Below are 10,931 nucleotides of genomic sequence, written 5' to 3'. Positions count from 1 at the left end.
CACGTTGCAGGCTTTATAAGTAGGATTATCTGCTCATATGAACATAAGCTGGTTGGGTATGATAGAAACTGGCAAGTGACTTTTCAGTCCCCTGCGTTTTGGTTAGGCAGATAAGCACCTCCCTGAGCGTCCTACAAGCTCTAGAGGTCTTTTCTTTCTTCTCTTCTCTTCCGGCCTTTGTTGCCTGTCACCTAATCAATTGCCATGGCCTCCTAATTGGCCTTTCTGCCTCTACTGTCTCCTTCCAACCTGGTCATCCACCCTAAGACCAAAGTCATACCCTCAGAGCAGATCCGATCTTCCCATATGACCTACCCTTTCCCTCAGAATGAAATCCACAACTGGACTGCAGTATATATATTCCAACTTCTGCCTCCCCCTTATTAGAATGTCAAGTGAAGGATATGAAGTTGCAACCTTCCTGGTCTGTTGAAATCTTCGAAGTTTCATTTCTGCCTATCAAAATCCCACTCAGCATAAAATAGTTAAAGCACAGACTTTGGGGTGAAAGAGTCCAGACCCTGCAACCTTGGATAAATTATGTTCTTAGAACCTCTATTCCCCCTCTGTAAAATAGAGGTAATAATAGTACTGACTTCATCATACTGTGATCAGATGAAAATGAGATTTTCCGTTAAGAATTTGGCCCATGTCTGGTAAGAGTTCAACAACTTTTTTAATGTTCCAGCTCAAATGCTTCCTCTTATATAACTTCTCATTCTCCTCCATAGGAAATAATTACCTCCTCTTTTATATTCCTAAAGCACCTACCACATTCTACCCTATATTATATTTAGTGGTATCTGTTTCCCTTACCATGTGGTCAACTCTCTGGTAAAGTCAAGGAGGGACTGAATCACAGTTATTTCTGTATTTCTCACTCTGTCTACACACAGATCTTAATGTTAAATGAATTGAAAAATAATCTTCCCTCTTCCTTTAATAGCACTTGGACTTCTACCATTCAAGATAATGTTTTCTAATTACTAAAGGCTGTTTGGACTTCCTGGTTCCTTATTAAAATAGAGACAGATGTCTAGGGAAGGATGACTTGTTTTCTCTTGAGGAGTAATGGCTAAGCAAAACCATTGGCCAAATTAGGAAGACTGCCCAAATGCAACTCAAAACCGTGAAACAGGACATGAAATGCTAGAAGGAGGGCAAGGGGTGCTAAAAAACTAAATAGATGAGTGCAGACACACATTTTGCCTGTATCGCAGTTTTGTCCAAGCCCAGGCAGGGGAAAGACAGGACCCACACATACTCCTAGAACAAGAAGGCAGTCATGCTCCAGGCAGGCCAGAGCCGAGCCTGATTCAGAGGATGCTCACAGCGGCAGAGCTGGCATGATTCCTCCCTGGTTAACCCCATCCGTGGTAGCAGAAGGGCAGAGTGAATGCATCTGCAGTGTGCCTCAGTCATTTCTGTCACTGTGGAACTCCTGGCTTGCTTCTCTTTCCTCCAGCACTTTGTCAGCGAGCGTAAATATGATGAAGAGCTCGGGAAAGCTGCCCGATTCTCCTGTGACATTGAACAGCTCAAGGCCCAAATCATGCTCTGCGGAGAAAGTGAGTTTTGCATACTTGCTAAATAATTCTGTGTGAGTAAAGCCTGGTGCTGTTTGGAGTTGACGTTGGAAATGTCAGGTGTGCGGCCCCCCGGGGGTGCTAATGTGAGGTCTGAAGCGCTTTAACGATCTAAGGTCATGACACAAGTCACTAGAAATGTCACAGTTTGAACTTAGAGTCTTCAAATGCCACTACCCATCAGTAAAGCCCTGGGATTTATTAAGCACAACAAAACAGGTCAACTAGTTTATACCTTTTGCAAACTTTTCCTAAGCACTGCCAGATAAGCTGCCTCTCTCATATCAAATACCCTGGCTCTACAGAGACCTGTTACTCTGAGAGTGAGTCTTCCTAATAAGTCTGGGAACAATCGGCTACTGTCGTGAAGAGCCCAGCTGTTGTGTGTGTGCCGCGCAGCGGTGCCCTGGGCCTCTCCCTCCGTTCTGTGCTGAGTGAAGTCTGCAGATAATGAAAGATTTCACTTCAGCCATTAGCTTCATCTTGTTCACTATTAAGCCTTAATTAGAGCGGCTAATGTGCAACAAAATTGGCTGGTACGTTTTTTCCCTACTGCAGCCCACCCACCAGGGGAGGCGGCAATGAGCGCTAAAGTGGCTTTAAGGATGGCCACAAGGAGGGAAAGAAGGACTAGTGAGGACATGGGATATCCACGCCTCATAGTCAGCTGAAAAATTGAGATTTGGCTGCACTTTTTTTTTCAAAGTGGAAATTGCTTTTTTTCTGGGTATAAAAGATATCAGCTTGATCTAAAAGTTACAGAACTATATTAAATAGAACACCGCATTACTTTTGTGCACCCTTCACACTTTTTATGCACATATAGTCTACCATGTAAATAATATATTACATATATAATTATACTACGTATTATAATTTGCTATACTATGCTACACACATACAGTAATGTTATTTGCTTTTAATTCACAATACATGGTTGACATTTTTCCACGTCGATATATTTAATCCATAATTTATTTAAATAAAATGTATGTAACCGATCTTCTGACAGTGGACATTCAGGTTGCTTCCAGTTTTCACCATTGAAATAACACTGCTGTGAACATCCCTGTTCATCTATCTTCGCCAATTATCTTTCTCACTGCATTTCTTTTCAATTATCTTCTTTTTTTCTATATGCTCCCTCCCGTATGAAAAAAAAAATCTTTATCCATCGGCTATTCTCCACCCCCAGCTTTTGCCCTATCTCGTAAAAGGCTACCAGTCTGGTTCACGGTGGGAAATTTAACTGTCCATCCTAGTTCCTGTCTCAGCCTGATGATGCGCGAGGCCAGGATGCCAGGCAACTTTGTCACCAATCTGAGGGGTGGGTGGTGCAGCCTCATGTGCTTTCCTCCAGAGCGCTTCCAGTGACATCTAGAGGAAGGAACCATCCGTTACCAAATTCCAAGTGTCCACATGTTAGCCTGACATGCCGGTGGCAACAGTCTTCTAAAGGCCCTTCTCAGCTTTGTTAAGAGCACATTGAGAGTCCGCAGCTACTGAACCAGCAGTGTGGTCTCTGAGCTGTAGGGAGTAATGACCTCTATGAACCTGAAATCCCCTGGGATGTTTGCACAACCCTCAATGTTCCATCACACTCACCTGTAAAACGAAAGGACTCGAGATCCATCCCTTTCCTTTCCATTTCTAATGTTCTCTGATCCCCATGATTCACTTCTAATCTTCTGGAAGAACCCTAGGATTAAGTCCGATCGAACACAGGTGGCAGGGAAAATTGCTTTTAAAAATCGGTGACAATTTTAAGATTCAAAGGTCTTGCTCTCCAGCCTGGCAGTCAAATTCTGGGGACCTGTGAGATGGAGTCATGACTTTATCCTTGAATTGATTCTCTCCAGCCCTAATTTAGCAAAATCACATAGAAATCATCCCCTCAGTAACCGCCCCTTTCAAAACCAGCGGGAGCAGTGATAATAAACACTGAACAGACCTGCCTGAGCCCTGCAGAGACCAGTCTGGTTAGCCTACACTGACATTAGCATTGGAATTAGTGCAGATCTGCAGTGGGGCTGTAGAAAATGAGTTTGATAAAAAGCCAGGTAATATAGCTCTAATGGAATACAAAACAGGCTGCTTTAGGGCATCTTTGGGGCTGCCAGGCCTGGCCCTCTGGTCAGGGGATTTGCACAACTCAGGGTGATAAAATTCCTGACACTCAACTACCTCATTCCCATACTCTGAAAACATCCTGGTTTTGATGGGCCAAGTATTCATGTAGCTCCCCGTCTTTCTGCCTCTCTGCAGTACTGAACTGTTCTAGGAATCTCACAAGACACAGAGTGCACACATGGACAGGACTGAGGGGGCCCTTCAAGATTTCATTATTCCATTTCCTTTGGTGGTTCTTGACCTAAGGAATAATATAAAAGTTGCTCAGATATGTCTTTTTTCCTACAAACATCTCCCAACTTAAATGCTTATACTACAATCACAGTTCAGTGATCCTCCCAGAAGAAATTTGGTTGTCTCCAAGCACCAAAGTGCCCTTTCAAATGACATCTTTCAAAAAAAAAAAAAGAGAGAGAGAGAGACTTAATGTTTTTATGAAGCTCCTGCCAGTTTCCCCAGGAATGGGTTACCAAGGCAGCCAGGTTCATGGCACAACCCTTAACACATAGCACTTTCTTGTTGCAGTTACACATCCAAAGAACAACTATTCCTCAAGAACTCCCTGCAGCTCCCTGCTGCCACTGCTGAACGCTCATGCAGCAGCCTCTGGAAAACAGAGTAACTTTACCCGAAAATTATCCAATCACAACAAGCCCTCCTCTGAGGGCAAAGCAGCAAACCCCAAAATGGTGAGCAACCATCCCAACACTGCAGACAGCCCCCACCAGGCCATGCCACCTAACAAGCAGGTAAGCATTTCGGGCAGGGGGGCGGGAGGCGCTCCTTGTCCTGCCTGTGGGGGTTTATGGGCCCTGTGCTTCACAGTAACCCCTCCTGGCCCCACCCCAGCCTTGGCCCTCCCTACAGAACGAGATCCTACAGAAGGAGATATAACTACCTAGAATCTGCACTCTTCCTTCTGGAAAGTGCTCCAAGTATTCAAGATCCTAGAACTCTATTCCCAAAGAGCTCGGTGCCTGCTCTCGAGGTCAGTTTAGACTACTTCCCTGCCTTGGTACTCTTGCCCTGAGCCCTAAATTATTAGGGGTGGGTCTGCCCTAAACCTATATCATCCAGTCACAGTGCACAAATTAAGATTTTATATATTTGTAACTCATAAAATTATATATTTTAATAATAGAAGTTTGGTTTTCAATAAAGGTCTGTGTTCATGTAACGACCTACCTGTGAATCTTGTCAGGAGACAGTATGTGAAGTGGAAATGGCTCCACCATTTTCTAAGTGTAGACCTTGGACAAGTCCCTTAAATTTACTTTCCTCATCTATAAAATAAAACAAATAATAGCAACTATCTAAAAGAATGATTGTGATAACTGGCTATCTGGCACACTGTAAGTACTCAATAAATGTTGGTTATTACTGACCTCAATAATATAATTGACCTCTTGGAGCTCAAAAATCTTTCCCTTGTACAGGACTAGAAAGGCGAACCCACTGCTTCCCTTCTACTCATCCTTTTATGTTCTTAGTTGCCACTTTATTGAAAGTGGCTGATTTTTTCAGTATGACGCTTCAAAATTCATTAGCTGAGAACTCAAAATGTTTAGAAAAAGAACTAATTCCCTCTGTGAAAATACATGTTACCCCTACATCCCACTCAGATCCACCTCATCCCTGTGTTTACCCAAGGTGATATTTCTGAACCATATTTGTTTTGAAATACAATAGAAAAACTGATTTAGGGAAGAAAAATTACAAATAGAATTTTACTTTTTTCTCTATGTGTAGAGAATTCATATATGTAGTCTATACAGAATGTCTCCCAGATTTTTATAGTAGAGAATCATTTCCACTATGCTCCTGTGTTACATTTTATTCTATTATATTTTAAGCATACTTGATGGATTTTATTTGGCCTGCTTCTTGAATTGTCTGTCTTATAGTTCTGTGACCTCCCTTTCAACATCAGTAATTTTCTTGGAGGTCCATTTACAAGATCGTTCACTCTTCTTTTAAGCCTGAGGGTTTAATCAGCTTGACCTCATTTGCATGTTTGTCATCTTCTGAGGGTGTTAAAGAGCTTGCCTGTGGCTTACCGATTTGATTTCCCTGATGTCTACTGATGTCATCTGTGGTTTATTGGCATCTAACACCTATCTCTCTTTTCCTTTTTTGGTAGAATGGATCTTCCAGCCAAAGACGAAGATTTAATCCACAGTATCATAACAATAGGCTAAACGGGTCTGCCAAGCCACAGGGCAGTGGCAACGAAGCCGATCCGATGGCAAAGGGCAGCAACCGCCATGAACACAGAAGACAGCCACACAATGGCTTCCGTCCCAAAAACAAAGGAGGCCCCAAAAATCAAGAGGCTTCTTTGGGAACAAAGACCTCCGATGCCCCGGCCTATTCGGAAAAGCCCCGACGAAGGCAGCACGCCGCAGACAACTCGGAGGCCAGGCCTTTCCGGGGTAACGTCGCTAGGGTTTCACAGTGTAACCTCTGTCCCACAAGAATAGAAGTTTCCACAGATGCTGCGGTTCTCTCGGTCCCAGCCGTGACGTTGGTGGCCTGAGCGAGGAGAGAAAAAAGCAGTTGTCACTAAGTTTTGGTTCCCTGCCCGAGGTGCTGACCCAATTTGCTGCCAAAAGAGTCAATCAGAATAGACAAACCCTGTATGGTTGTGTCATTCTCTCTTAATCATTTTTACTAATTCTAATAATCAGCTCTAGCTTGCTTCATAACTTTCATGGCTTTGCTTGATCTGTTGATGCTTTTTCTCATCAAGACATTGCAGCAGTTTAGCCAGACAATATTTACTCATCTGTTAGGAAAATCAACACGTGGCTAAAGATCAGAGGCTCAGTAGCAACCTATGTTGTAGCAGTGATGTCAGTCCATTGATTGTCTTTAGAGAGTTAATGTTGAAAAAAACAAAATCTTATTGATCAGACAAACATGATCTGCTGAAGACACATGCGCTTTTGTAGAATTTAACATCTGGTGTTTTTCTGAAAAAAATATATATACATATATTGCTTTATTTGAAACAAATTAAAATATGCTGCATTTGACATCTGGCTTGTTTCTTTCATCGATGCCCACTTTATTATTAAATGTACCGTGTAGTACCGTCAAGGAAACTTTAGAGACTAGAGATTGTGGCACAGAGAGAGCTCTGTACAATACTGTTTCTCTTGGGACAGTTATCCTTTCAGAAAAAATAATGCCTCGCAACGGCCCCTGCCAGTACATTACACACATATAGATGGATATGCACCCTAGTCATCTTCGCTACCATTTGGCAGTTTGAAACCTTGGTTGCAAGCAACATAAACCTCAGCTCAGCCTAGCTTAAATAATAAAAATGTATTGGTTCAGTGACTGAAAAGTTCAGTATTAAAGTATGTCTTGGGTCCAATTTAATCAGAGCTTTCTCTTGATTATCTCAGCTCTCCCATCCTCCTTAGGCTGACATTATATGCAGAATGCATAGCAAATGGCCACCTGGCTCCTAAGTTTCAATTTCATCCTCCTTCTCTGTCCAGGAGAAAAGGAAGCTCTCCAGGAAGCATCCACATGAAGCGAGTGTCTTTTGTAGGAATCTCAGCAAAGGCCCAGATGGCTGGTAGGTTTGTCCCTAAACCAGTCATCAAAGTAAAGGAGGAAGCAGCAAATGAGATGTGCTAATTAGGATAGACTACTCAGCCCACCCCTGGACCTGGGGTGTGGCCAGCTCCCCAGAGGCACATGGCACTGTGCAGAGAAGGGCTACTGCTACCGTAGGAAGAGAGAGTGAGTTGTTACTGGCAGGCCCAAACCCCAACTAGCCCCAAGTCCATATCTTTGACTGCAGGGCAGCTCAGTTTGGACACTCTTCCCATCAAACTTCCATGTGTCTTACAGATTTGTTGGTCTCTTTCAAGTGCAGATGCTAATTTGATGAGACACTAACATTTTTTCTGGCAACCGAGGTTCAGTGGTTCTCTTCCACAGAGCAGCCCTGAGCAGCTGAGCCTGCTTGCCACTCAAGCATGCGTTTATTCTTTTGCCAAATGCAGGAGGATGTTTGCACTCTCTGTAGAGGGCTTTCTGAGGTCTCTGGGTGTACCCAGAGATTTAAGAGGAATTTTAAATGTTAAGTCACATTCCAGGAAGGAAGGAAGAGTTGTTCGTTCAAATAAGAAAGATAAACATTCAGGACTGCCATCTCCGTTTACTCCATCTGAGGCCCAGAATTTACATTTTACAAGACACAAGGACTTTGTACAAGTTTTGTGTATTAAGATTTGGCTCACCACTGGAAAATGTCAATTTACATGTGACATCTTTAAAGATGAGTCAAATAATTCCTACAACAGGAAAAGAAGGGTTTGCCAGGCCAGGAGTGCACCTGCTTTTGTCAGGGTTGGACCCAAACACTCTCAGCCTTGACTCCCTCGCTCTCAAGCTCAAACACATTCCTAAATACATAGCAAATATTCCCAGTTTAGTAAAAAGAAACAAAAAGAATGCTAAAAAGTATTTACAACTGATTTTGTTTTTTCCTAGATTTTTGCCTTTCTTGTAGCCCCTGGGCATGTGAGCATTAATAATTTGCATTTCAAAACAGTAATTTCAGTATTTTGGTGCCAATGTCAAGCCATTGAAATACTACATTACTAAGTGCTATTCATGGTTCTAGTGAAAGCATTGGTGTGATCCTACAGATCTGGGTCGAATTCCGCCATTCTTTTAAAATGTTTCAAACTCCTTTAGAAAAATCCACAGACTTTGAGAACTCTAATCTTTCTACATAATGCACAATAGCCAAAATAGATTCACCTCTCTTGAACATTTCTCTAGTAGAGATTAAAACATATGAATCCCCATGAATCCGTATGAAGATGGAATAACTTCAAAACGCACCTACGTTGTACCACCAAGACCTCATTTGTGAAACTCAAACCTCCCTGTTGGATTCCCAATTACATTCCGCATTTACATTTCATTTGAGAATCTCCACATATTCCAGCTCTGTCCTGTTGAGCCTCTCCTAGGGGGGCTGAATGCAACAAGGTTCAGAAAGTTAAACACAAATCAGTACAAAATCCAGCTTCAACAAAGGCAGTAGCAGAATTTGGGGGAAGAAACCAGAAACGCACCATATCCAATTTAAAGCTCGGTTCATGAGCAGTTCAATTTAGCTGGCATCGGAAAAAGATTCTAATTAAACATTGTTTGGGAAGCAACATCAAATGAGATCAATGGGAAAAGCTGCCAGATCAAAAGTGACCTACAGATTTTTGCCAAAGATTTTTGAGAATTCTGATTCTGAAAGCTTAGGTTTGAGCCTCAGTCTTAATTTAACCATGAGAAGAGGGAATCCAGGGTCTGGACAGTTCTTTTCCTAGGACTACTGGGAGGAAAGGGGAATGGAGACAGCAACTAGACAGGGAGATGCCTGAATTCAACCCCACCTTTGACTAAGAGTTTCTTCCTTCCCTACATCCCTCCCTGCCTTTCTATATTACTGCATCCTATGCTGCTTGTTTAGAGTGCCCTCTTCTATCTAGCAATGGTAAGATTTTAATTTCTCAGCAGACAGTCTAGTGACAGCATCCATGAAATATGTAATGGCACCTTTTTTTACCACACTTGCTTCTGAGGCCATACCTAAAATTCAGGCTCAGCTGGGCTAGGATTCTAGACTACTCCCAGTTACCAAAAAATGAAGCGGAAGAGAGAGACCTGGTGACTTACTCCCAAATTTCCTAAGCAAACTATAATATAGCCAAAGGTAATAAATAATAATAATAATAATAATTTAATTGACTAATACATTGCTCCAGAATTTCCCCGAAAGTACTGATCTATCTTAACTGCTCTAATTTGGTGTGAAAAAAATATATAGAGTTGCTAAGTCCAAGAGATTCTTTTGTTACTTTAGAATTTGAAGTACAAGTTTATACTATTACAAGGAATTTTGTTCACTCTTTTGCTTTTTCGAACAAACCTTTTTAAATCCCAAGGAAGGTTTTTGTTTGTTTGTTTTTTGTTGTGGGTTTTTTTTTGTTTTGTTTTGTTTTGTTTGGTCTATTATTAGTTTCGGAGAACCAGGTCCCCAATCCTTGGAGGCAGATCAGCTGAAACCAGTGTTTAATTTCATTACAGCAGCCCCCCAGGCAAAGGCACTCTGGTCTGGATCTGGTTGTGCTATCTGAGAAATGCAGTGTTGCTCTCATCACACAAGGTTCTTACAAATTATTTCTGGTGATTGATTTTCAGAAGCCCCCTTGTTTGTGAATTCTGCTTCTTCCCACAGCTCAGAAGAACTTTGGTGCTACCACTAAGTTTAAGTTTTACAGGAAAAATTGCCATACTATTTTCAGAGAATAAATAAAGGAAATGAGTTTATTGGCCTGAGAAAGTAGGTAGATTTCTGGGGGCGGAGAGGGGGGCTGATATTTCGGAACCATGACTGCAACAATAATCAAACAAAGAATTCCTACAGAAAATAAGTATAACAAATCTTCTTGTCAAACATAGAAAACTATCCTATTTTTAACTTCAGATACTTATGTTTGAATTATATTTACCTATTCCTAGTCTTTTGAGAGAACACACAGTTTCTGTAAATTACCATCATTATGTAGCAAGTCAGCCAATAATGTCATTACCCCTATGACAATGCCTGACACACAGGTACTCAATAACTACAAGGAAGAGAGAGCAGATATGAAAGAATGATCGACTCCAATATCTCTAGAAAACTCTGGAGTCTAAATGGCTTGTGCAAAATAATCCAGAGAAGATGGGAAGAGAGAGCAGAGCAGCTTAAGTACCAACACTGGCGGCAGACTGCCTGGCTTCACGTTCAGATCCCACGTCCTCTTGGCTCTCTAAACTTGGGTGTGTTTCTAAGCATCTCATTACCTCGGGTTTCTCCATGGGTATATGGGGCTAATAACCGTACCTCTTTGGAGGGGTTGTCATAAGAATTGAATAAATGTTTGCAAAGTACTTGGAATAATGCCTTGCACTTTGTATGGTTCGGGTTCTAGTCAGGAGTCAGTAACCAACCACGGAGTAATTTGAATGGGGAAGCTTATAAATTTATAAATTTATATGAGGAAGCTTTATCTATATATGTAAATTGTTATATATACACATAAACTTTTATATATGTGCAAACATATAAATTTGTATATATGTTTATATATATATATGAAGTAATAATTAGTAATGGGATTAGCTACTAAAGAATACAGAAAT

The 10,931-nt window shown here is 41.6% G+C and overlaps 1 protein-coding gene across 3 annotated transcripts in view; it reads left to right on the top strand.

Annotated features, from left to right (window-relative positions):
• SPATS2L (spermatogenesis associated serine rich 2 like) overlaps positions 1–6,751 on the top strand; it is a 149,844-nt gene extending 143,093 nt beyond the window's left edge. For all 3 annotated transcript variants that reach the window (XM_011369207.2, XM_011369206.2, XM_011369208.2), the window contains 3 exons: positions 1,466–1,568; positions 4,242–4,465; positions 5,857–6,751. In XM_011369207.2, the coding sequence (XP_011367509.1) occupies positions 1,466–1,568; positions 4,242–4,465; positions 5,857–6,252 (723 nt within the window). In that variant the 3' untranslated portion in view covers positions 6,253–6,751. The remainder of the gene's footprint in view (positions 1–1,465; positions 1,569–4,241; positions 4,466–5,856) is intronic.
• Positions 6,752–10,931: the final 4,180 nt, after the last annotated feature.

This window comes from Pteropus vampyrus, unplaced genomic scaffold (genome assembly GCF_000151845.1).
Source record: "Pteropus vampyrus isolate Shadow unplaced genomic scaffold, Pvam_2.0 Scaffold146, whole genome shotgun sequence".
Classification (NCBI taxonomy): Eukaryota; Metazoa; Chordata; class Mammalia; order Chiroptera; family Pteropodidae; genus Pteropus; species Pteropus vampyrus.
The sequence above is the reverse complement of the archived record's forward strand: the minus strand, read 5'-3'. Positions and strand labels throughout refer to the sequence as shown.